Source organism: Desmodus rotundus, chromosome 3, assembly GCF_022682495.2.
Source record: "Desmodus rotundus isolate HL8 chromosome 3, HLdesRot8A.1, whole genome shotgun sequence".
Taxonomy (NCBI): domain Eukaryota; kingdom Metazoa; phylum Chordata; class Mammalia; order Chiroptera; family Phyllostomidae; genus Desmodus; species Desmodus rotundus.
Window position 1 is genome coordinate 40,918,290 of NC_071389.1, and position 27,664 is coordinate 40,945,953.

The window sequence follows — 27,664 nt, forward strand, 5'->3', positions numbered from 1 at the left end:
GCCTCCTTTTTATCTGAAAACTGGGGGCAAAAGCAGTAATTAATTCACAGAATCAATGTGAGGATTTAATGAATAAATCGTTTTTAGGTCTGTAGAATAGTGACTGTCACATAGTAACCGCTCAGTAAGTTTTATGTGTTGTTATTATCATCACTGTTATAATTATTATTTCTATTACTACCTTAGCTCTAAAGCTGCCTCTCCACCCCATGCACCAACTTTGTATTGACCCGAGTCCTCCTCTTCCTTCATCCCTGAGCTTAAATGTCACTCCTTGAGAGAAGTATGCCTGGATGCCTTCAGTCTAAGCTAGTGTTCCTCATAATATGTCATAGCCCTTTGTCCTCCCACTCCACAGTACTTAGTGCAATGCATCAACATAGATGTTTTTGTGAATATTTGTTTACTGTTTCCCTATTAAGACTCTAGGTTTCCCAAGGGTGGGAACCATGCCGATTTTGTTCACCAGTGCCTGTTAGAAACTAAGGTCATGATCAGCACATTGGAAATGTTCAATGAATGCATATGAATGGAGAGAAGAGGAAGGAAGGAAGGAAAGGTGGAGGCACGAAGAGAGGGACAGGGGAAAAGGAAGGGAAGATTACTGGTGAAAGCGGAACAGTCAGCATTTGTGCCGCCTGTGGATAGAACCATCAACTAGAGACAGGATTGAATCTTTATGGGCACTTTTTTCACATGCCAGCAATCTGAGAAGACAGCAGGTTACGTACCCTCAAAACCCATCTTCACATCTCATCTCAAGCAGGCCTTTTTTGTAGGGAAAGGAAAGAGCAATGTAGGGGCTTGGAAAAAGGTTAATCAGATAAGAGTTGCAGTCCTGAGGCAGTTTTCCTAGTATTTCTTTATCTGCTGGCCATGCATTCCAGTTCCTAGAATAACAGCTTTCCACATGCATTAATCACTTAAGCCTATCAACTATGACTGAAGCTAAAATCTTTAACTCTTGAGTTCCTCTATCATTTGGAGCAAAGAAAAATACTTCCAAAGCCCACCCTCTGTGGAATCTATTTTCTCTCAGTCCTTCAGATATCAAGGGCTGCATAGTACTTTCTTGCCTCTTGCTCCCTCTGTCCACACTTACCTTTCCCACACCCTTCCCACCCCTTGGGAACCCTGCCCTAGACTTCCCCATCATGTAGCTAGTTGATATGAAGAACATGCTTTCTAGTATAATGACAATCCCCTAATCCCTTCTTGTTAAACGTAATAAATGTGTAAACATTTGCCTGCTACAGATGCTCTCTTAATTAAACTGTCTTGTAGGATGAAAATTCCAGGCAGTGAGTCATAGAGATGGGCAAGCTTTTTGGTGTCACCCATTCACTGGGGACCTTCCTCTCTAAGGCCCTTCATCTAACACTACAGAATTTCTCAAATATATCATGGCAGAACCAGGGGTCAGGCGACTTTCCAGCTGACCTCATCTCTGCTGGCTCACTGCCTGCCTCCATGTTAAATTCTCAGCCATTCCCTTGGCCTGTGCCTGTGTCCGGATGACCGCTAGAGCACCTGTGCCGCTGGGGTGTCCCCTCGGGGTACAGTTCATGCAGCCTCTCCCCTGGATGTTGGCTTCGAGCATGAGGACTGATCTCACTTGGCCCACCTCTTAGGAGACCTGGAAACTTGTCTTTCACAGGTTGGACCACCCAGAAAGGTTGCCTGGAACATCATTTTCAGTTTTAGGAAAAAAACACAAAAATATGTTTTGAAGGATAAAGGCGGAGGACATGAGACAGTACAATATCAAGAATGTTTTACTAAGGATTACAGTGTTGTGTTAGAAATGGGTTTGAAGTGGCCTGCTGTGGGGCTGCCAATCCTAGTGCTTAGTTTAATGAACATGTAAACCAACATGCCCCCATTTCAAAATAAAAACAACATCCCAGGTCATAGAGATGTTTGCAGAGATACATTTATCTAGCAGCTTAGAATCAAGCCAAAAACAACATAGATTTTCCTCTCTCAGGAACTCACTGAAATGTTTTGCATCTAGATCTCAATCTAGAATTGCACCATCCTAAAGGTAATCCAGAGTCTATGCTGAAGTATAAATAGTTTCCGGCCCTAGGCAAGTTCAGTACCTATGAGTTCTCAAAATATTAGTCCCAAGAGGGGTGTCTTCCCTTCCTGAGAATAGTGGCTCCCTAAGGAGGAAGAGTGGGGTGCCCTGAAGTTCAGAGCTACACTAAGACCCGTGTTCTTCACACCTAGGAGAGAACTTCCTGGGCTGCCCTGGGGGGAAGAAGGGTCCAGCTCATTATCACAGCTTTCTCTCTGCAGGGCCTGGGCCCTTCCTCGCTCAAGGAAAACTTCATGGAGGTAGCATTTTAGGTTGACCACTTACTCATCTGCTCGTTCATTCACCAAATAATTATTGGGTGAGCACCATCGACCTGCTAAGCACTGAGCGTCAACATGGACTGTAGACACAGCCCCTAAACTCATGGAGTTGATGTTCCAATGGAAAAAAAAAAACAGACAATAGAAAAATAATCTCACATATAATCAATACTTATTATCAGGGCTTAACGGGGAGGTGGTACAGTGAGCATGTGATGGAAGTATTTGGATGGGATTCGAGATCTGTAAAATGTGAATAGTAATCCTACCTTCCAGAGTGGTTAAGCCAGTGGCTTAGGAGGGGTGGGAGATGTATTGGTGGGAGAGGTTTGCCCTGGAGGGGAGATTTTACCACCAACATACTGCAAATACATGTGGTAATGAAAAGCACATGGACCTTTTGCTGGTCTAAAGAGAATTAGAATTTAATTCTCTGAAGACAGTACCCCTTTCCTGCATCGCCCCACACCTTGTGTGAACAGCTCCCACCCCTCTGCCCTTTGGTATACCACTCAGTTAAGTAAATGGATTTTACTCCCTGCCTTTGAATCCTGGGTCTCCCATTCTGAATCTTGAGTGGTCTTAGGCAAGTTCCTTCATTTCTCTTCACCTCTTTTTCCCCCTGGAAAATGGGGGTAGGTAGTGATAATATCCATCTTTTGCATTTGGTGGGGATATTGGTAAGGTGACATGCATACCCTTGCTATGGTGCCAAACATACAGGGTACCAAGAACGTTAGCCATTGTTGCCTATGTGTGCTTAATGAGTGGATTCTAATTTCCATTTCTGTCTTTTCCACAAGGGCGGAAGTAAGACCTGGTCCTGGAGTAGGAATATGGTAGGGATAAGTGAGAGTGGGAAGTGGAGGAAATTTCCTTCCAGTTTCTGATTTAAATAGGCCTCCCCATCTCCACTCCAGACTTGAAAAGCTGCCAAGCACCCCTTGAATTACCTGTGCACGTCCTGCACATATTCCTCAGTGGAGCCCCCCACCCCAGACACCCCCACGTAAAAGCTTATGTGGTTCCAGGCGCCATAGTTTCTTGCTCCAAGATATCTCTGCGCAAAGGTCCTTGTAGTTTTCCACGGCCTCGTGCTTCTTTCCCAACACACATTTTCACGTCCTTCCATCTCCTCCTCACCACCTTAAGGAAATGGAGAGGCCTCTGTGGAAAGCTGCGAGGCACACACCCTGTTTTGGGTGTCCAGAGTTTGCATTTGAACGCCCAGGTTGTCAGAGCTTCTGCTGCTTTAAAAAGGGGGGGAAAAAAAAGTGCCTTCACATCTCAGGTGTAAGTGCCAGATCTTGTAGCACTTCTAAGGACAAATCCATTTCTAACTGAATAATGGAGCTTAAAATCCACATGACTGGCTGATGTAAGCTTTGGCCAGGTTTGTGAAGAATCTGCAACACGTTTCTCTCGATGTTCTTTTCTGGTAGCTATTGTCCTCTAAACAGGAGGAGACCAGGCTGAGTCTCTGCCTCTCCTGTCACCCACTGACCCTGAATAAACACTTTCAGATCTGAGGAAGCTAGCTCTATGCAAAGAGCCCCAGGTGCCAGTCCTCACTCTGCCTCTACCCAAGTGGGTCACATGCCTCAGCCACGAAATCTAAAAGTTCTTTAGTGTTTCGGACAACTTTCTCCCTAACACCCGCATCGAGCATCACCAAAGCCTCCCGAGCACCTGTCATATCTGTGTGCACCTCCCTCATCCACCAGCACCATCCTAGTGTTCCCCTGAGACTCTGCTCCTGGCCCCTGCCGTGCTCAGTGTGGCGGAGCAGCCAGGTGGTGGCACCTCTGGCTGCCCAGTGCCCTGGGAGAGGAGACTACGAGGTCTGAGTGCTATGCCCCCTGCCTGCCTTTCAGCTCTTTCTTACCCAAACCTGCCCTCACTCTACCTGCTCCGACCACACTGGCCGCCTCATTCCTTAAGTGCATCATTTTCCCTTCTTCCATGGGGTTCCCTCTGCTGGAAGTGTCTGCTCTGTCCTTCACCTCGTTCATGTCTGCCCTCCTCCTGAATGTCAGCTAAGCCATAACATAACATACAGGATGCATACATGCATGCACAGATATCATACACACCATAATAACCATAAATTACATGAGGCAGTGCAGGCTCAGGGATGCCGAGACCCTCCCTTGCCTTGGTGCCCTGAAACAGGGTGGAGGAAGAGAGGGCCCCCATCTCTCAGATTCTGACTGCTCTCCCACAGAGAAAGGAAGGGTCTAACCAGACAGCTGTCTGCAGCCACCCTTGTCACACTGCTCTTCTCAACCTTCCAGGCAGAGAGGGGCTGGCTTCTAACCCCTTCTGTCCTTGCTTCTAACCTCACATATTATTTCTTGATTATCTGGCAGAGATTAATTTGACTTATGCAAATAAACTAGCAAAGCTTTCCTGCTCAAGCTACCAAACACAGCCTCACCCATTTGGCCATATCCAAAATCATTCTTTCAAAGAATTTTTGTTCTTTGGGATTTCACTCTCCCAGGAACAGATGATGCAAGGGAAGGGGAAGGGGTAAGATGGGAGGGAAGAAAGGAGAGACCCCCTCAGAATGATTTGAGGACGTTCACAAAAAGTACTCCACTCACTGTCCCCCACCCCTCTACATATCCCCGGCCCCTTAAGAATCTTCTACTGACCAGCCCTCCATTTTTTCCCTACCCCTCTTAAGCTCATGAGAAAGATCTGCAGCCTGGGAGTCCTGAGTCCCAAGTCTTGTCCTAGCTTTGATGTCAATTGATTTTGTGATCTTCTCTGAGTATTTTCATTTTTCTGCTCTGAGGCATTCTCAGCACTGTCCCGTTTCACCACCGACTCCACTGTACATAGAGGTAACCAAATTGAAGAGTATTTGCTTTATGCAAGATACCTTGTTAGAAATTAATGATTACTTAATCACTCAGCATCCCTACCAGGCAGATATCACTCCTGTTTTACAGAGAAGGAAGATAAGACTTAGGAAAGTTAAGAAAGCTGCTGAGGACCACAGGCTGCTAAAAGAACAGGCAGGTTCCAGGCCCAGGTCCTTCTGTCTCCAGAGCTCACGAGCCTTCACACTAAACTGACTCCCAAGTGTACTACAGAAAAGAAATCAAGGTGACTGTTTACAAAACAAGAAGCAGCTCTCACCCTCTTTCACTCACGCATTATGCAGAAGGTGGGATGCCTCTCTTGGGTTTCTCCCCGAACACACGTCTGCGCAGGAGCTGAGGGGAGGGAAGACACATGCTGGGACCTCTCGTACTGATCTCTGTTAGAGCCAGAAACCCTGCACCAGAGGCAGAGGAGGAAACGAGAAAGCAGGTGCATGCGGTGAGGCTCTCAGGTGTCAGAGCAAGTCTAACCCCACCCTCTTGGTTTGCGATGAGTAAACTGAGGACCAGAGTGGATATAGAAGTTGTCTGAATTCACATCACTTACAAGTGGAGAAAAGGGCCAAGAACACAGGTCTCTTCCATAGAATCACCCAAATCACGTGAGCCTCCTCTATTCAAAAAGAAGAACCTTCAAGAACCTTAATTTGGTACCCATCTAAAAGCCATATTGAGCTATGCTGAAAGTAATGGGCATTGCAAGAACTTTCTCACGGAAACTCCCAGCTGAACACACAAAGCAGCGGGCCTCCAAGGAACAGAGTAAGGATTGTCTGAAGGGCTCTATGCTGGTGAGAGTGCAAAAAATCATAATATATGAATAAATGAACATATGGAAGAAATCAGCAAAGCCCTCTCCTCCTTCCCATATGTAAACTCGGCCTTCGCTTAAAGTCATTAAGCAAACACAGATGCAGCCAAGCCAGGCACCAGATGGCAAAGGAGAGTTGGAATAAAAGGTAAAAAGATCTGTCGGTGTTTATTCAAAACTGGGACAAAAGCCATGATCCAAAATGTCGCGGTTTCCACAGAATGGTCACCTAGGGTCACCAGTGCTCAAATGTGACCAAAACATAACAATCAAATAATCATGGCTGAGCAACTGTAGGAAAACCACTTCTGTCCTCTGCGATTGGAATACAATGTCAGGAGAAAGTGGTAATTCTGGGAAATGAAAGCAGTGCTTCAATCAGAAGGAACAGAGGGGGATGGGAAGGTGGAAGGAATCAGCTTTTGCAGAGCACTTACACGGGCCAGGGGCTTCGCATCCTTGGGCTCATTTCATCCTCACATCCTCACCAGGTATTGGCCAATTTTATAAAAGAGGAAATGTCATCAGTAGCCCAAGAGAGATTAGATGCCAAGGCCACACCACAGGAATTCCAACCTAGCTATTTCCAATGCTCCCTGTGCACTGTTCCCAGCTTTGCAACTCTGATTTCTAATCTTTTATCCTGTTGTCAGACCATGGAATATTTGACACAGAAAACATGGTCCCTAAAAGATTCCCTTTAGCCCATAATCACTGAGCATTTGCCATGTGCCAAGCCCCTGGGAATACCCAGGGGCTACATATACCTACCAGGCACACATGGGAGTCACATGGCACCCTCTCTCCTCTCTACTCATCCCACTAGGTGTAAGGAAGAAGACGACCTGACCAGGTGATACCTAGAGGGGAGAGCAGAGCACACGTGGAGTAGGGAGTGGAGTGTGCTTGACAATTGATTGCGCTTTTATTTCACAAAAGACCCCCTTCCGTGTTCCTTATCCATGTTTTCGCTTGCACATGGGGGAAGGGCATCTATAATGAAAATGCCCAAGGGCATCCTTACTTCTCAGCATTCATGAGTTTATGTTTGGGAGTAGAAAATTCCAATAATGCTTCCGTTTCAACTAAAAGCTAAAATAAACATTAAAATATGACCCCTCCTCCCAATTCAATCAAGCCGCTCATTTACTTGCAGGTGGAACAGTGGATACAAAATGCTTTCATGCACACGGACCTGTCTCCTAACTCCACCACTAACTAACCTTGCTGCCTTGGGCAAGGCTCATAACTGCTTTGAGTCTCAGTTTCCTTGTCTCTAAAACAGAGTTAATATGCACCTTGAAGGGCTGATGTGAGACCTTTTACTTTTCTCATACCCCTCTCTCTCTAGCCACATGGCCAGTCTCCACATGGCAGTTTTATTTTTTAATTTTTTCCCATTCTTCTTATCTTACCCCTATCCAGGATGAGTCCAGCTCTCTGCCTTACTTATGCCTACAGGCCACTGAACATTGTAAAAAAACACTACAACCATAAGGCAGGCTTCTATCATTGTGTATTGTCATCAGACAAGCTCTCTTTTCCTCTGGCTTCTAGTTGGGTTTGGCCAATGAGAGGCATCAGCAGGAGCCTGGAGGAGAGAAGGAAGATAACTGTTCCCCCAGCTCCCTCCTTGCTGAGGTGCCGCTGTTGAGCTGATCCATCCACCTTAGACCGCAGGTCCTGCAAGTAGCCCTCTCCCATAGCTTTCCATCTGGGCGATGGGCCTCCCCTTGCTCCTTCTGGCCAGGAGCTGGTAATGGCTCCCCACTATTGCTAGTCATGGGGTACTAGTCTCTTTTTCTAAACCTTCTTTTCTTTTAATTTTTGTTTGTTAGTTTATTTTGTTCATTAGATTCCTCATATAAGTGAGATCATATGGTGTTTGTCTTTCTCTGAATGGCTTAGTTCACTTCGCATAATACTCTGCAGGCCCATCTATGGCTCTAAACTTTCATTAAGTTTCACTTCAGTTACCCAACATGAGTGTCCATCTGTTTCCTGATGGGAACGTAATATGTCAGGTCCATTTCTCATTTTCGATAATGATATCAAATCTTTTTTTTCCCCCAGCCCCATCTTTTTTCTCACACTCGATAGATGATCTCCTATTTCTTCTAACCACCAGCTCCCTCAAAGAAAAATAAAGGCCATTAGAAAGACACCTGCCGCCAGGTCTTCTAACGTTCTTCTTGTATCCAGCGGTGTGCTGGAGCTGGCTCATACCAGCTCACAAGAGCTGACTGTGCATATCCTTCCAGCTCCATGATCAGTGACATCACAGTAGCAGCCTGAAATTGGCCACAGTGGAAGTCTTTACACCACAGAAATTGGCAAATGTTACAATTCAAGTCTTTTTCTTTTCTTTTCTTTTTCTTTTTCTTTCCTTTTTTTTTTTTTTTTGGCAGAACCAGTTGTTAAACATTTACCAGCACACCACTGCTCATATCCAGACAAACTTTCTCTCCTTCTCATTTATTAAAATAGAAAAAATGTCCCACCTATTACCAGAGGCCCCCCCATCTCCCACAGCCTCAGATAGTTTCCTAAGCCCCCAGACTAGTTTGGCCTCCCTCTTATACTCCTCAGTAAGACCTGTGTTTCTTCAGGGGACTGTCAGTTCCGTGAGGTCAGGGATCAGAGCTGACAGGTTCGCTGAGGTAGCACGGTTCCTAGCACAGTGCCTGGCACCCAGTAGGTACTCAATAGCTAATTGTCTTTAACAATAAAACTAACATAATCTGACTCAAACTTCCCATTTTGGAGAGGAGGAAATGGATCAAAAGAAAGGAAGCAACTTTTTCAAAGTCACAGAGCCCAGACTAAGACTAATATAAGACCGGAGCCTCCTGATTTCCAGGTCAGTTCTCTTTCCAGTACATCATGTGCTTGTCTACAATTCAGTAACCACAGGGAAGCGGACTGTATTCCCTATGTCTTGTGAAATCCAGGGCAAGCTCATATCCATAAACACAGCTGACAGACTTGTTGTTTTCTTTGTTTGTTTTACGCGAAAGGCCTGGAAGTCCAACTCAGAAATAAACTCCGTGTTTCTAAACCTAGAAGCTCCTACCACATTTATTCCCTGCAGCCCCTATTCTGCTCATTGTTCATCTTCCTTCCCCTCATTAAACAGATGCATCAGCTGGCATTCAGCATTGAACGGTTCCTTCATTTCATGCTGCTTATCACTCCCCTGCCCAGGCTGCATGTCACATGTAGCACAAGATTAGGAAGTGCTGTCTTTAAATAGTAGCACTCAAGAAAACAGTACAAGATCCTGTGTAGTGCTGGGGTGGAGTTGGATAGAATCATTGTATAAATAGAAATAACTCAATTTTTAAGCTATTGTGCCAGGTACTAATGTGATGGTTTGCATGCATTTTCCCAATAACTGTATGGGTAATTATTTCTAGTATTTCTATTTTACAGGTGAGTAAATTGAGGCACAAAGAGATTAGCCCAAAGGTACAAATAGCCCAAGCCATTCAGTTAGAAGAGCCCAAGTTTTTATCTAGGCAGTCCAGAGTCCGTGATCTTGATTGTGTGACACTTGACAATGAAGAATATGTTGCCCTGACAGTTAGGAAATACCAAAAAGTACTACTGAGGGAGACCCCCACATAGCTTTATATAGGTGTCACACCCCTGATTCAACCATCCATCCACTCATTCATTCTTTCATTCTCTCAGTATCTATTGAACAGTCGTATTATATCAGTTGCTGGGAACAATGATAAAAATCTATAGCCTTTCTATTCTTAGGTCTCACACTCTAGGTGGGGAGACATAAATAAACATATTTATTCTACTGTGTTAGGTAGAATAAATAGAGGGAAATAGAGGGAAACCATGGGACTTAGGGGATACAGAAAAGATTCTAAGTCAATTAAAAGGACACCACGCGGTCTGTCCTGCACTCGCATCCCATGCCTTTCCCTCTCTCCGTGTGACCTCTGCTTCCTCCCTACCTGCTGGCTTTGCAGTTGCCTGGTAGCCCCTCTTGTTTTGGTGCCTTGGTGCTCTCCTTGGCCTCCCAGCTCTTGGCTTCAGATTCAACCTCTCTGCTCACCTTTCCCTCCTGAAGTTGATTTGAAATAAATTCTGGCTTAGCCAGAGGGACTTCTGTTCTGTGAGCTAATCTAAGGCCAGCCCTAAATGCAAGGTCAGGGTGTCCACCTCCTTCCTCTAACATGGCTCTGGCCTAGGAGAGTTGGAAATCCAAAACAGAGACATTTAAGGAGTGTGGAGGGATGGATGGATGGACACTCTGTGTCTTATATAATACGGCTATTTACCAGCCTAAACACAAAGAAACTTACCCTAATGACTGACTACCCAACACCCCTTGCAGCTCAATCATTGTACACTGTCTTAATACCATCATATTTTGATTCTTTGCTGCCAATTATAGTTCCAGATCTGCTGGCCAAAGAGTCTTGCCGGTACGGGAGCTAACTTTGAAGCAGGGGGTATAAATTTCCAAGGTGTTCAGACTCTGAAAGATTTTGGAATGTTGCACTTTCTCATCTCCCATTAGCTTGATCCATCTTAAACCAAGTATCTGTCTTACATCCATAAATGAAGCATATCTCGGCTGAGTAGTTTTTGTGAATTTGGGATACCAATTGAGTTTGGCCACTGAGAGATTATTACTGGTGATTCTTGTTGGTCAGTGTGTTTGATGAAATGGATGGTGCATTCTACCTCGGCTATGGAAGAAATTTGAGTCAGGAGTACCTGGATTGAAAGAAAAGGACGGATTGAGGTTCTAGAAATTACCATGAGGTGGGGGAGGACATTTGGTAAGAATGCTGGGGCAAATGTGAGAATTGGACTAAGTCAGAAAGTGGCTATTAGAATATTGGAATATATATAAGTATACCTGTCTAGGCGGATGGTAAGTTTCAGTGTATGGCTATAGGAGTGAAAGCTGAAGCAAAGTAGAGATGAAAGTTCCTGGAGTTGGAAATATTTTAAAACCAATGAGACTTAGCATTGTTTGGGTCTTGTAAGCAGATGCTGAGCTCTTCCATGAAATGAGAAGCGTCCAGGTGGATGGGGAAACTGCAACCCAGGCCTTGGCCTCATTTACCGTAGGGATATAAGCAAGAGGCTGACAGTGACAGCAGGAGCAGTAGGTATGATTGTATCTCTATCATTCGGTGGTATCAGCCTCAGAGGAGCAGGGTGTTTGCTTGCAGGTGGATGAATAATTGTCTGGAAATGATAATGAGAACATGAGAATATTGACACACAACACCTTCTCTCGCCCACCCACCCCACCGAACTAAAGCATACACAAGTATATATGTGGGAACTCTAGCTTTTTGATAAATTTTCTGGGAAAATAAAGTTTGTCTCCATTGATGGGTAATTAGTAATAGCAATAATAATCATCTATACTTTTAAGCATAAAACAGGCCTTTTGTCCATACAACAGGCCTATGAATAGGTATTCATTTTTAAAGTGAAGAAATTGAGTCTCAAGAGTGTTAAATAGCAGAGCTAGGATTCGAATTATGATCTGTACATCACCAAGGCCTTTGTTCCATAGTGCGTGGTTAAGAGTACAGGTTCCTAAACTGAACTAACAAGCAAAACAGAGACAGACTCATAGATGGAGAACAGATGACAAGTAGTGGTGGGGTGGGTAGGAGAGGGTGAGGGGGTGGCCGATTGAGCAAAAAGGATAAAGGACTCATGGACATGGGCAACAGTGTGGTGATTGCTGGGAAGAAGGGGTATAAGGGGACTAAATGGTAATGGAAAAATACAATAAAGAGTAAATAAAAATTTTTAAAAATCTGTAAAAAAAAAAAGACCTCGAAGTTTTGGAACAAGACATATTAAAATACATACATCTTCTTCTTCAAAAAAGTACAGATTCCAAAGATGTGTGATTTCTTTATCTTTCAGTTGGGGGCAGAAAGTAGGTAAAGTATTTAATACAGTGCTGGACCATAGTAAATGCTCAATAAACGTTAGCTACCATTGTTACTGTTGTTGAGTTGTTGTTGTTATCATTTCTGTCAGAGCTTACTGCAGTACTTTGCGTCTTTTCAGCCAGACGTGTCAGCAGCACCATTTCTTTTCTGACCAGCAGTAGATTATTAGACGGGAAATGGCTTGCAGTGTGGGAGTCTGTAATCTGTCTGATGCTCTTAGCAAGCTTGATATCTTTGCCACCCCCCAGTGCCACGTTTACTGGGACTAAATTGTCATGAAACTGCTCCCTGCTGGAGAAACACAGTGGGGTGTATTCCCTCTCGGAATGAGCCTAGTAAAACCCTCATAAAATGTACCATTGGGAGTCACTGGTTCACTTGTCACCTGAGAGTTAATCAAAAAAAGACACGTGCGTGGAACCAAAGATTGCAGAGTTAGCAAAGACTTTAGAAATCATTTAATCCAACCCCCTCATTTCACTGATAAGGAAAGCGAGTCCCAGGGAGGGGAAGGGTCTCACTCGGCATCATGCAGCTGGCAGTAATTTTGTTTCAAAAATTTAATAGGAGCAATCTTTTTATATGTCATGGAGTGTACCTTCCTACCTCTGTAAGAACCATGTCATGACTATAATTGAACTTGTCTATGACAGTGGAAAAGCAAGCTTTTAGTGTTTTACAGGGCCCCAAAGTCATCCCAAAGTCATCGGAGCAAGATAAATTGTCACGAACTAGAGATCTGCCTGTGGGTTGTGAGCTCAAGGAATCTCTCAAGGAACCGGCCTGGTCTTACTCATGACTTAAAGCACGTTTCACATCCTACTTAAGCCATGTACTCGCTCAGGCAAGTCACTGAACCTCTCTGTTTCCACATTGTAAATTTAGATAATAAGACCTCTGTCACAGAGTGTTTGTGAGCATCAAGTGAGGCGAGATACAGATACACAGTACCTCCCCAGTAGGCATTCAGTAAGTTTATACTTTCCTCTGGTGCTGAACTAATGCCCTGCTAAAAGCTAGGGCTACATCAAGAAATAAGAAAGCCAAGGACCCTGCCTTTGTGGAAGGAGGAGTAGACGTAAGGGCCACAGAGGAAGAAGCAGACAATCAAAAAGGATGCAGGTACACTAACAATATAATTTCAGGTCATGAAGGGTTATAAAGACAAGAAAGTGAAATGCTGTGATAGTATTGGGGGAAAGTGGACTGTTTCGTCTAAGAGCGGCCAATGGTGACCTTGCAGAGATTATAAATGAAAAGAACCTAAATCATATGAAAAAGCTAGACAGCTGAGGACCCTAGGACAGGAGCGTGCCTGAGAGAAGCAGGAAGGCCCTGGGCAGGAGAGAGTTTGTCAAGTCAATCAACAGCAAAATGGCCAGTGGGTCTCCAGCACGCTGAGCACAGCGAACAGGGCGTGAAATGAGGCTGGAGACATTTTCCCAGGTGCAATCTTGAAGTTCTAGGCTATCCTGCAAAATTTGAATTTCACTAGAAAACCAGTGGGAGTCCATGGCAGCTTTTAGGAATGAGAGACTCTTACATAACAAAGTGTAAATATTTGAACTTTGTCCTTGATTCCTGGCACACAGCTCCTAAAACCCATGGAATCTCTCTGGTAGTAAAAGAGTGTCTTTTTTGTACTGATGAGGTGACTGCCAGCCGGGAACCCGAAGATAGCTGCCGCAGGGAAGTTGGTTGCCAGAAAGGCCAGGGCCTGATTGAAGAGAGGGTTGGAACTTTCAGCCTCACCCCCTGACCACCAGGGAGGGGGAAGGGGCTGGAGATTGAGTCAGTCATCAATGGCCAATAATTTAATCAGCCACACCTATATAATGAAACCTCCGTGAAAACCCCCAAACTACAGGGCTTGGAGTGCCTACAGTGGTGCACCCCAGAGAAGGCATGTTAGCTGCACATGCCTCCCACACCCCCATACCTTGCCCTATGCATCTCTTTTATTTGACTGTTCTACAGTTGTATCCTTGACAGTAAACAGGTAATAGTAAGCCAGCTGTTTTCTTGCATCTGTGAGATGTTCTAGCAAGTTATCAAAATTGAGATGGGAGGGCTGGTTATGGGAAACTCTGATTTACAGCTAGTCGGTCAGAAGGTGGGAGGCCTGAACTGGTGACTGATGCCTGAAGTGTTATGGAACTGAGCCCTTAAACTATGGAGTCTGATGCTAACTCTGGGTAGTTAGTTTTAAAATTAAGTTGACTTCTAGGGTACTCAGTTGTTTCTGGAGATTTGGAGAATTGGTTTGATCTGAAGTAAAAAACCCCACACATTCGGTGTCAGAAGTATCGTGGATAAAAACGGCTCAGAGAGATAAAGTTTAATTTACCTCATTTATTGATTCATTCACCACAGTTATGGATTGCCCATTCTGGCCAGGCACAGTTCTTAGCGCAGTGAAAGAATCAAAGAAAACCCCCTGGCCACACGGAGCTTGCATGCTAGTGGGATAATAGATACGTAAAGTTTATGGAGCGTTTACTTTGTGCTGGGGCTGCTCTACTTGCTTTACATGAAGTAACTCATGTGATCCTAACAATAGTCCTATAACAAGCATACAATTATCTCCACTTCTAAATAGGAAGGAGGCCTAAAGAAGTTAAATAGTTTGTCTGTGACAATACAACTAACCAGTAACTGATACAGCCCAGCGTGTCACTCTGGAGTCTTTTATGGTCAGAGTCTGTCACTTCCATCACCGCACTCTCCTTTCTCTCTTTCTGAAACTCCCCCGGAGTGGCCCTGACTGCTGTTGGAATGCCAGAGCAGAAGTTAGGAGACCAATTAGGAAATGCTAGTCAGAGAGTCAGATACTACAGTTTTCCACAACGCTGTGTGTAGATGCTATTATTCCCACTTTATAGATGGAAAAACTGAGGCTTACTTCACACATCCAGTAATCACAGAGCCCAGAGACTAATCTAGCCCTTTTTATTTCTGAAACTCAGTATCTTCCCACTAGCATTTCCATTTCCTGCAGAATTGGAGAGCTTCTACACCTCCACCCCTCCTTTGTGATCAAAAGACTAATTTGAGGTATATTTTAGAATCAAGATTAGAGAACTGGGCATTTAAATTTGTATTTCTGTTTAGTAGGCATATAACTGAAAACTAAATAAAATACAAATATACCAACATATATACTTATACACATATAGGATGGTCCTTTTATAATTTTTAAATTGAAATATAGCATGCATAAAGTGAAATACACAGATCTTAAATACATAGTTGGATGAAATTTGATAAATGTGCATCCCCATGTAATCAACACCCTAAACAAAATATGTGTGTGCATGTAAGGACGTAGGTAGGTAGGTGGGTAGATCAATCAAATTTAACGTTATAGCTGAGGTATGAGTCTTCATATCATGATTAATGATGAAGACTTCTCCCACTCTTTCTCTCCTCCCTTCCTGCTTCTAAATTGACATTGTTGTCTCCAACGCACGAGATTACACAGAATAGCAGATGTGGGTCAAAAGATGACTGTGTCAAAAATAAAAATGAAACAAATAAATAAAAGAACAACTAGCCATTTCTTAGTGCTTGTTGGAGGAAAATCACATTGCTATACTTTCTGTTTTTCTGTGGAGGGGTCATGTGCCTCAGCCCACACATTAGCATGTGAACTTGTTGTTCCAGTAAAATGAGTCAGAGTTCCTCAAGAAGGCAGATTCATGTATTTCAGAGCTATGTGTCAGCATCTCTTAAAAAAGGTACAGTGTACTGTATTGGCATGTCTCACACACGTGTGCACACACACACACTCATTCTCACCCAAGAGATCACCCAGCTAAGAAGCAGCAGACGTGGGGTTTCATCTGGAGCCTAGGGGACTCAAGGATGAGGCTTTTGCGTTACAGTGAGGTATAGGACCCTTGGGCTAAGGGCCAGGCAAAGTCCTGGAGACAGAAACTGGCTTGAATTCTGCCTGTACTACATATTGCTTAATGACCTTGGGCAAGTTCCTTATACTGTTTACTTCCTTGATTCATAATGTGGGGTTAGATGATGACATCTGTGTCATCAAGTCGTTTTGAGGATTAAAAAGGTCATGTACATAAGCAATTAGCACAGTGCGCAGCCCAGAGGTAGCACCTGGGAAATGTTGCTTAAACCGGTAGTGAGGCAGAGGCCATGGAAATGGTCTGCTCCGTCAGTAGACGCCACGTTTCTTCAATCACACACACTGTCAGTGAAAAACACTCGAGCCTGCGTCCTCAATACATGGAAACTCATTTAAGAAAAGGTGTAGACATGCTCTCTGCTTGTAGATTACCTACACTGTAAAACAGTGAAACATAGCTGTCTTCACACTAACATTACGCAGTAGCTAAAGGCACCCTACACATCTATGGCCTATGGCCAGTTACTTTTTTAAATTACTTTTAAAATTACTTTTTAAAAAAAGATTTTATGTATTTATTTTTAGACAGAGCGGAAGGAAGGTGGAGAGAAAGAAACATCAATGTGTGGTTTACTCTCACGTGGCCCCCACTGGGGACCTGGCCCACAACCCAGGCAGGTGTCCTCACTGGGAATCGAACAGACGACTCTTTGGTTCGCAGCCCACACTCAAACCACTGAGCTACACCAGCCAGGGATAAAATTACTTTGGATGATTTCTAAATGCTTGTGTTTGTGCCTGTGTATTTTTTTCTCAAACAGTAATCTTGATAATTTTTTTTTCCAATCCTTACCTGACTAGGTCTTCAGTGATTTTACATTATAATATGAAGAGCTAATACCAAATAAAAGTGTCCCTATTTTCTTATTTACTTGAGATGAATTATCACCATTACTTTTAATCCATTGACTGAATCTTTTTCAGCTGGTTGCCCATTTTGTGAGGGTTAGTTTAATAAACCAGATGATGCCTATGAATCCCTAGACCCTGTAAATGACAACACGCATGTGATGTGGGGACAAACTAATGAATCTGGTAATAATCTGCATGCGAAGTGCTGGCCAGGTTGAATTAATTTCCTTAGACTAAAATCATGTAAATGGCACTTCCAGTATTTTCTTCTGGAACCCTAACGCAGTATCTTGAGCGCCCCCTGGAGTGCGTGTCTGCCCCTTTAGAAACACTGGCTTAGATGAGCCTACATTGTCCCTGTTGTGGAAGTCACCACCCCTTCCTTTAGCCACTGAGCCCTCATGAACCAAGCACCTGTACTGCGATGACATGTCAGGCCTGAGACCTACAGCAACCTAGTCCCTCCCTTCAGGGAGCTCACGGTATGCCTCCCACAATGCCAGGCCCTGGCTGTTCCCTGTAGGTCGTGTCTCTGGGCACTGCCAAGCTTGTGGTGCCCTTTGGTGCCTAAGTCTAGACTTTGCAATAGTCTTCTTAAAGTCGTAAGGCCATTGTTCCCCTTCCCCTGGGGAGCAGAGAAGCTACAGGTCTCCCAATCCCCAGGTCAGTGTGCCTGCCACTTATGCAGTCCTCGTGTTCTCCGTGGGTGCTGAGGAGCCCTTCTTTTTTGTATCCTGATTTCTGTGGGTAACTCACCCCAGTGTAGCCTAAGGCCCTTTGGTAGCTCCCAAACCAGGGCATATGCATGAGAACGGGGTGTTTCCTGCGCCCACAAAGGCCTGGTGATCGCCAACGCAGCCCTCAGAGAAGTGGTGAGCAGTGTGTGCAGACTGGGAGCTCGGCCTTGACCCGACAGGGAAGGGTCAGAGCCCATCAATGGCTCCTTTCATGGCCGTGGCACAGGGCCCCTATTTTTTCCCTACAGAAACCCTTCACTTGCTTTCAGAAGTAACGATCAAATGTGAACTTTCATGGTTTATTTATAGCTCTGCCTTAGAGAGAGAAAGAAAAGAAGTGATTAAAATGCGATTTTACAAAATATTTTGTTTTTTAAAAAGCTTTCATTGTGTGGGCAAAAAGGAAAGAGAAAAGTCACTGCATTCATTGTGCTGTCTAGACTCCCAAACAAAGAGGGTAGCGTGCTGCAAATTAAGATTGTCCGGCTCCTGCTGCTGACAAAAAGTACGAAATTTGAGGCCAACTTCAAATAGGCCCTTTTGAACAGAAATATACTGAGGGGGAGGGGTGACTATATTTAGCACGTGTCAGCATTTCCATAATAAATCCGTATTGTTATGCTGTGGTAATTTGCAGATTTATTGCAGCCAGTGGGTTCATGAGGTTTCAGTTTTATGTTAATTATTTGGAGAAATTAGAAAACTCAGCAGTGCTATTTCTGATGACAGCACTGATTCTCTGGGCATTCTCCTTATTGTGTCAAATACCCATAATGAGCCCTGCCTCCCAGGAGAGAGGAGAGTGAACACGAGTCATCTGGACCGCCTGTAAGCATGACTTTCTTTTTTTAGAATGTAGTATATTTTTATTTTCCTTAAAACTATCAAACCAATATAAGCCACTGTAGAAAATGTAGAAAACACACACACATATGCACACACACAAAAAAAAAACAGAAAAAAATTACGCATGCTCTTGAACCTGTTAACATTTTAATATATGTTGGCCCAATGTTTATTGCGCACGCATATAAACAAACACCGTTCTTGAGATAAACCTAAGAGACAGCTGTGTTTTTTACTCCCACTGCCCTTTTACATTTCTCAGCTCTTTTTTTTCCTCTGCCTTGGTTAAAAATTCTGGAGGTTCCACTACTTTCTTAGATATATACAAATTCACTTAGATAATACAAGTTTTATGGTCCCTTAAGTTGTCAGACATAGCCAAAATTCAACAATTAGAATATCAAGGAACATATAATAATCATCACTTCAATTTTCACGTAAAGACGAGACATCTCTCCACTCCCCCAGCTGGGTCTGCTGGAAATGAGGAAAGTGGCTGTGATCAGTCTTGTTTCCTCCTCGTTCACTTTCTCTCCAGCATGTTACCTTCCCTTATTCCTCTGAGGTGGTTGGAGGGTGTCAGGGGAGAGAGGCCGGAGGAGTAGGAAAGTTCTTCTTTAGTCAGCCTTGCCATCAGCCTTGCCATAAATGGGCTTCGTGCTCGCTTAGCCTAACGGGTGTTTATGGGCCCCATCATAGATTTTCTGGGAGCACCTCTGCTTCTGGAAACCAGTATCTTGTCCTGGTTAGTGCCTCTCTGTTCTAGTAGATGGCTTGTTCTTCTCTTGATCCTCTAGGAATCCAGTAGGTTTTCTCAAGCTTCTTTGTGCAGACTCTCTCTCTGTCTCACTAGGTGTCCTTATGGAACAGTATCTAAGACAACCCATGACAGCTCTCTCACGTGTGGGCCCGGGTAGAGTCTGTGGGAAACAGTCTTGCCTTTGGGAGTCTGACAGACTCTGGCAGTGCTGGCCGACCCCAGTGCAACCAGCCCTACACTTCTACACTGAAGCACCAACCAGCCCTTCTCTTCCAGACAGGAGTCACACCCAGTCCACTGTGTCCCACAGCCTTAGGGACACATGGAGTTCCCTGTTGGTCTCTGGAAAGGCCTGCTTCTCTTGACTTATGAGGGGGGAGACTCCTCTCAGCCCTCCCCTAGGAGCACAATAAACCAACAGCTCTCCCCTAAAAATCCAGCTCTTTTTCTGACTTTCCACGTGGATGAAAGGTTTAAGAGTCGATTCATGGCTCCTTGACCACCCCTTCTTCAAAATCTTCAGGGTGGCCTTTTCCCAGCTCACTTTGGTGTCTTATGTCTGTCATTCTCAGATCTCAGCCAGAACTTCTGAGTGTTCTGTCATGTGTACGACCCTTAAGTTCCTTCATCACATACTTTCCCCGAATGTGTACCCTATACGAGATGCTGTTTGGCAATGGAAATGACTGTGACAGTTCCTGTCTCATAGGAGCTCGTAGTGTAACTGGGGAGACTGATGTGCTCACCAAAAAGTGCAGAGCCTTGTCACGATGGCTGGAAGCACAAGTTGCTATGGGAGCAAAAACCTCAATCTAGGAGGGAGGCAGGTAGCAGGATGAGTCAGAAAAAAATCTCTGTGGAGTAGATAGCTGAGCTAAGTTCAGTGCTCAAATCTGTGCTTCTTTGAGAAACAAAATAACCTCTTTTAAAACCTTTGAAATCTGTTGCTGGTGTTTCTCAAAAACAAGCAGAGGTGATGCGAAGAAAGGAAGAACGAATTCCAGGTCTGCCTGTTCCACACGTCGCTTCAGTGGTCACCTTCTGCCATACAAAGTTCCTGGGTCCCACCCATGAGAGCAGTCCTGGAATGCTGTCTCAAGCCTGAGGCCCGAGCTGGACCAAGAGGAATATTCCCTGAGGGCACTTTCAGGAGTTAGGGGAGGGAGAAGAGGGAGATCTCCCTAGACCACAGCCGAGCAGGACTCTAAAGGATGCAACAAGGGCAGGACAGGCGAGTTAAGTGGGGAGGTTGGCCATTGGCATTGCTGAGGCCATCTTAGCAAGACACGGGGTTTACTGTAAGGGAGTCAGGCCTTAGTCTATGAAGGAAAACGTTCTGACACATGTTGGGGTGAGTAGAGCCCTTAAAATATCCTTGGTAAGTGGAATGCCAGTGACCTTACGAAGGCATGTTTGACTGTTTGCCCCTCACAAAATGGCCCAGGCCATTTTTAGCTTTTTTAGTTTTGTCCTTTCTCCATGATTTTGTTCTCAATAATTTTTTACTAATTTGTAAAGTTCCCTCCTTACTTAGGGTGCCGTTTCCTTTCTGCTGTCCATGTGCTCGCTTCTCTGAGCGTCCCTCATCTCCCCCACTCAGCACTTTTAAATCCATTGAGGGCAGAGAGCTACTTCAGAACGTTCTTGCCATCCTTGGGGAAGAGTTGGTAAAGCGTCCCGCACGAGTGGAGATATGTGTAAGTGATTAGCAGATGAAGAAGCTTTCACATTTCCTAACTCTTGAATAGCTATTAAAAAGACGTTTATCTGCTTTCAACATGGGTCTATCACACTCTATTGTGATCATAGTAAGTGTCTTCCATTCTATGATGAACTTCTTGATGAAAGGACCCATCTCTGTGTTCCGTATGTACATATTGAGTGCTGTGCTTGGACCAAGGAAGGGGCTCGATATGTTTTATGAATATTCTAGGTGCTGAGATTTAGAAGCAAACAGAAAAGCCCTGGCCTCATGTAGCTTCTATTCTAGTTAGGGTAAGGACTGGAGAAGGCAGATACGGAGTACATGAACCAGTAAATACATGGCATGTCAGAAGGAAATTAATGATAAATAACAAATGTGTGAGTGTCTTTGTGTGTGAGTGTAAAAATCACAGGTGGCAAGGATGGGCAGGGGCCACCTGGATGTGTTTGGAAGATGCCCAGGGTCCCTCACATTCTGTGCGGTGGTCAGCTTTTTACATCCCCCACACCCTGCTAGCATGTAAGCTTCTCTAGGACAAAGAGCATGTTTTATGCAAGTCTGTGTCCCCACCACAGTGTCTGGTACATAGTGAGTAATTAATAAATGTGTGAAATAAGAAGTTGTGCATATGTGACCTCAGAATGACTACATTCTTAACAATAAGATTTCAGTAGCTGTCCCTCAGACAGGGCCTATTCTGAGGACCTTTGTCATGCTCTTACTTGCAGTCTCCCTAGTCAAGTCTGCTGGACTCTGAAGTGTGGGTTCACTCCATTCTCCTTAACTTTCCCACAGCTTTAACAGCACTGGGAGCCTGCCCATGGAAACCTAACCATTTCAGTTGCATAATGGAGCCAACACAATCTGTGGTGGATCTTGATGCTGTACACACCAGACCATGTCCACCCAGACACTGCCACTTACTGTCTGCCTGATGGCTCCATTGTGAAGACAAGAATGTCCCCAAGTCACATTCTGGAACTCCAGTCAACCTTTCTTACCCAGAGGTCCCATGTCTAACAATTTCAGACTACTGGGATTAAAAAAACAAAGGTGAAATGAAAAGGCCTAAATCTTATATCCTATAGTGCAGGTGCAAAGTGAGCTCCATTCCGTTGTTGTTATCTTAAGTAGACAATGTGCGCAGTGACTGATTATGTTGCCTTCTTAAGCACAGGTGTCCAGGCAATGAGAAGGTGAAATAATTCTCTCCTACCATTCCCTGCAAGTGATCACAAAAGCTTCACCTTCCGGGCTGTTTGTGGCCTGGAGGCCTCAACATACAACCATTTATTAAGCCCAGGCTTTGTGCTCAGAGATGTAACTTTCAATGTTTGTTGGGGCTTTATTCCCATTACCAGAGAAAATAAGTTGAAAAAAGTGGACCAACTGAATATCTTAATGGGAAATGAATTCTAATTAGAATCCCTTGCCTGGGACAAGCCTCACTTTCGTTTTAGCTTTCCAACTCTGTTCTGTTTTACAGGAGGCCATGGCAAGAATGAGCAAAGTTGGGAAAGTTGTGTTTCCCAGACTTGAGGATAAAAGGTAAGTTTATATTTTTTATACTCACAGTGCTAAGGAATGAAAGCATATAAACACATGCAGCTCTAAGAGCTGGAATAAACGTTGGAGGTCAGCTAATCCACTCCTTTCATTTAATAGTTGATAAAACCAAGTCCCAGAGAGATAGTGTCACTTTCAGTTATTTTTGATCCCAAAGCTGGTTAGGGCCAGACCTGGGGGCTAAATACAGACTTCTGAACTCTCAGGCCGATGTTCTTTTGCCTGGGCCATTCGCAGAGTATCTGGTCTCCTCTGTTCTAAAACATGAATCTCTTGTATCTTCCGTCAAAGGACACAGAAGCATCTGCCCATTCTTTCACCCTTTGCATCCCTTGGCATTGAGGACTACGTCCTGACCTTGATCGGTATTTTAACCCAAAGTCACAGATCACTAATTTATCGAGCTCCTACTATATTCAAGGCATCATGCTTATTAGCCCTAGATTTAGAGCGGAATAAGATACGGTATTATTTATGCACAAAGATCATTTCAGAACAAAGGGATAAGTTCTTCACAGCAGTCCAAGGAACTGAGGAATGTGATGCTGTGGGGGTGAGAGGAGGTTAAGTCTAACTGACTTTAAATGCTTAAAAACAATTGCCAGACAGGACAAGTAGAGGAAATAACATGCAAAGTTATAAAGGTGAGAGGAGCACAGCATGTCAGGTAACCATAAACAGCTCATAATTCTGAAATGCGAAGTGTGTCAGGGAGGAGGCGGGCTCACCTCATGGGCAATTTGAGGCCATGTTGAAGACCTTAGACTTCCCCCTGCAGTTGGAATGGAGATACTGAATTTTCAGCAGTGGTCGGACCCGATCAGATGAGGATTTTAGGAAGATTCCTCTTAGAGGATGAATTGAAGGACCTAAGGGTAGAGGGAGAGAGATCACATGGAAGGCTTTGTCAGAAATCCCGGTGAGAGAGGAAAAAGATCTACTACGTCACAGGTAGTCAGTTTAAAGATGAAGGGACAGTTGTGCAAGGGCCTGTTATAATTTTTGAAAAGTATTTGAGGTTGAGACTTAAAGGCAAAATTCACCTTTTGTAATGGACAGGCAAAGCTGCTGACTCCACCAAAGCACAGTCAGTATTCGACACAGTTGGAAATATCCATGGACAAAGTAATCTAATTTATGTTTATTTTCTTAAAGAAGGTTTCCAAATGAAGTCGGGCTGGTAGCCCTCCGAATAGAAACCCCTCTCTAAATACAGGGCTGAGAGGACCTAATGCTGCAGAGCACAACTCAGGGAACAGTGAGAGATCTGAGATCCCATATTGGGGGAGCCATGGGCTAGCCAAATCCCTCTTTTGTTGAAATTAGAAACAGACTATTCTTCCCCATCTCTTCTCTGACCCTCCCAAGACTTTTGAGGGAAGTCTGTTTTTAAGTTCTTGCAATAAATCCATGTGCTCGATTTGCAAAGAATCCTTAGCTTCTTGCTGTCTGCAGGGAAACCACCTTTGTGGAGGAGGCTCACACAGTGCTCTACCACCATCTGCAGGCTTTCTGAAAATTTGCAAGTAGAAAGTGAGCCAGTTTCCCTCTGTGTGACTCTCACACCTCCACCATGTCTCTAATCATATTGTTATCCGTAAGGAACATGTACTTAGGTCTGTACCACACAAAATCAACTGACTGAGTGTGGGGAGAATTCTGAAGAAAGGGGATTCACTTGATTTTAAAAGTCAGGATCCCAGAAAGCATAAGCTAGTGACTATGGTTCAATATACCTTTTAAGGTGATCCCAAATCTCATCCAAATTTATCCATGATCTTAGAGGAGTTTATTAAAAGTGTCCTAGAAATTTTTGTTCATCCAAAGGCATTATCAACAGAATAAAAAAGCATCCCACAGAATGAGAGAAAATAATTGTATATCATATATCTAATAAGGGATTAATATCCAGAATATCTAGAGAACTTTTAAAACACAACAACAAAAACAACTCAAATAAAAAGTGGCAAAGGACTTGAATAGACATTTTTACAAAAAATATATGAAATGGATTATGAATATATGAAAAAATGCTCAATATGTCTAGTCATTCAGGAAAGGCATTTCAAAAGTATAATGAGAAATCACCTCATACTCATTATGATGGGAACTATCAAAATATATGTATATATACCAAGTGTTGACAAGGATTTGGGGCAATTGGAACCCTGCACACTATTGGTGTAAATGAAAATGATGCAGCCACTGTGGAAAATAGTATGGTGGATCCTCAAAACTTAAAAATAGAATTACCACTTGGGGTGGTGAACACACACCACAGTGTACAGGTGATGTGTTGTAGAGTCATACACCTGAAACCTGGATGACTTTGTTCACCAGTGTCACCCCAATAAACTTAATAAAAAGGGAAAAAGTAGAATTATTATATAGTCCAGAAATTCCACTTCTGGGTGTATACCCCAGAGAACTGAAAGCAGGGGTTCAAAGAAATGAACCCTGTTCATAGCAGCATAATTCACAGTAGCTAAAATAGAGAAGCAACTCACGTGTCCATCAGTGGATGGGTGGGTAAACAAAACATGGCATTCATTCTTACAAAGGAAGGGTAGTCTGACGTATGCTACAACGTGGGTGAACCTCGAGGACGTTATTTTAAATGAGTAAGCCCATCACAAAAAAGACAAATACTGTATGACTCCACTTATCTGAGATAATTAGAGTAGTCAAAATTATAGAGACAGGAAGTAGAATGTGGTTGCCAGAGGCTGGGGCAAGTGGGAAGTGGGGAGTTATTGTCTAATGGGATGGAGTTTCAGTTTCGAAGATGAGAAGAGTTCTGTGGATGGATGGTGGTGATGATTGCACAATAAATAATGTGAATGTTCTTAATGCCACTATGCTGTACACTTAAAAATGGTTAAAGTGGCAAATTTCATGTTCTGTCTATTTTACCAAAATAAAACAATTAAATAAAAATAACAGGGAAAAAACATCGTTTAGACCTCTGCTTCCTGTGTGCGAAAAAGGAAAAACATCCATCTCTTGGTATTCTAGGATAATAAAAGTATGTAAGACATTAGTTCACATTTGTTAGCTCGTGGAGTATATCGTGTTAATTTTCTTGCTTAAAACTGTTGTCACCCTCTTACATCAGGGAAACTGAGGCTCAGACAATTTTTTAAAGTTGCTCAAAGTCATCCAGGTTTCTGTGCCTGCAAAGCCGATGTTTTTCCCACTGTTCAAAGAATGAGGCCAACAAAGTTGCTGCAGAGTTGTCAGTGTTAAAATTGGATGTCTCCGAGTATATGAGATGGGTCACTGAGCCAAGCTCCCTTCTCGCAGTTTCAAAATTCCCAAGTTAGAAAGTCCATCTCATAGAGTGAAAGAATTGCTTAGCGTTAAATCATTAAAAAGAGAAAATCGCTATTCCCAAAATCATTCTATAAGTTATAAATTGGGAGACTCACAGAGTGGGTTTTGGTAGAACCCACATATAGCTAGATTAACAATATTGAAATGTCAATTTTTAAAAAGTAGTTATCATCACTAGCACTGGTATCACTTAGTAGGAGCCAGGCAGTGTTCTAAGTGCTTTTCAAAGATTACCTCATTTAATTCACACTACAGCTCTTCAGATGGATCCTATAATCATTCTAATTTACAGATGGGGAAATTTAGGCACAAACAGATTAAGTAATATATCCAAGGTCACACAGCTAGTAATAGAGCAAGTGATAGAGCAAGCTGCGATTCAAACCCAGGCTTCGGAGCCCACCTCCTAAAGCTGAGTTTGGCCCCGTCACAGCACTTGAGTTCCCGTAATGCTTAAGGTGGAAACACCTGGGGGGAGGGGACCCCTGTTAATCTATTCAGGATGCTTTCAAGTAGAAGTTTCAGAGCTGTTCTTAGTCTCTCTCCCTCAAGTCACAAGCTTGCACCAAAGTTCCCTCATGAAGACTTCCTTTCGGAGCATCCCAGAATCTACCAAGACATGCTAACCTGGCTTCACCAACCCCTCACCCCACGTCAGCTCCTCCCAAGCAGGAGTGAGGCCATCTGACTCATTGCCAACACCAGGTTCTGAGAGGTTTCCCCTGAAGAGTCAGCTGAAGACGACAGGGAGGGCACGGTCTACTATGGGATGCCTGAAGGTAGGGCACAGCTACAGGAAAGGTATTAGTCACATTTTCATGGGGTTTTATTCCCAGATAAAGTAGTCTGCAAAGGAAATGGAGGTGTGGAATCTGCAAAGGGTGTTTAAAATGTTTAGTCTCGTCCCTGGCAAGGCTGTGGTTTTAAACCAGTTGTCAAACCTGGGGCTAGTCATATATGAAATACTTGTTAAAGCTGGAAATGTAAAAGGTCCTGAGACCTTCAGTACATTACAGAAGAGGCTGTGAAGTCAGACAGACCTGAGTTTGAATTCCAGCCCTGCCAATTTTTATTTATACTACTTTAGGTATGCCTTTCTGAGCAAATGTTCTGACTTGTAAAATCAAGATAACAACACTCTATGTAGGTAAGAGATACTAGAGATAATAATGTCCATTGCTCAGGAAGCTGTAAGCATTGGGAAAAAACGGGGGGGTGTCTGCAAAATCCTAACAGATACAGTCGCATTCTAAATGTAAGGGGAAGCTGCATAACAGTGTGTCTGAGATCATTGAACATATTCATTTGTTTCCCACAGGTATTATGACAAGAAGTATCAAGTATTCCTGAAGCTGGTTGAACACCAGAAGGAGTATGCAGCGATCATGAAAGGGGACTGAACAGAGCTTGCCAGTGCCCGTGGCAGAAGGTTTTGTGGCATCGCACTGCAGACCTCTGTCATTTCATCTTATATGCAGACCCTTTAGGTATCATTTTATCATTCTGTATTGTCTTTGAATAAAGAAAACCAAGACATGTGCAACCAGAACTAGAGGCTTCCATTTCGGAGTCCCTCCATTATGCACTTGGCGGTCTCCGTGGGCACCATCATGGAGGTGGGGGTTTCCTATGGGGTCAGAGGACCTCCTGTGGAACTGACCTCGGAGATCATTCAGTCCAGGGGAAACTTGTGCTTGTTCATCGATTCAGTGTCAGCCATTAGATGAAAGACTTCCCTTGCTTTAGGTAGGACATCTAATGTTTATTCTATAGATGGCTAAAAGCTGCTGTTCACTTTTTTTGGAAATAATTTCAAACTTACAGAAAAGTTGCAAAAATAAGAATTATACAAAGAACAGCCACTTACCTAACTTTTATGTTTTAACATTTACCTCATTTGCTTTATCGTCTGGATGTTCTCTCTCT

The 27,664-nt window shown here is 43.7% G+C and overlaps 1 protein-coding gene across 5 annotated transcripts in view; it reads left to right on the plus strand.

Annotated features, from left to right (window-relative positions):
- Window positions 1–27,287, plus strand: part of FGGY (FGGY carbohydrate kinase domain containing) — a 383,752-nt gene extending 356,465 nt beyond the window's left edge. For all 5 annotated transcript variants that reach the window (XM_024571119.3, XM_045204327.3, XM_045204325.2 and 2 more), the window contains 2 exons: window positions 22,326–22,387; window positions 27,057–27,287. In XM_024571119.3, coding sequence (XP_024426887.2) covers window positions 22,326–22,387; window positions 27,057–27,138 — 144 coding nt within the window. In that variant the 3' untranslated portion in view covers window positions 27,139–27,287. The remainder of the gene's footprint in view (window positions 1–22,325; window positions 22,388–27,056) is intronic.
- The last annotated feature ends 377 nt before the right edge of the window (window positions 27,288–27,664 follow it).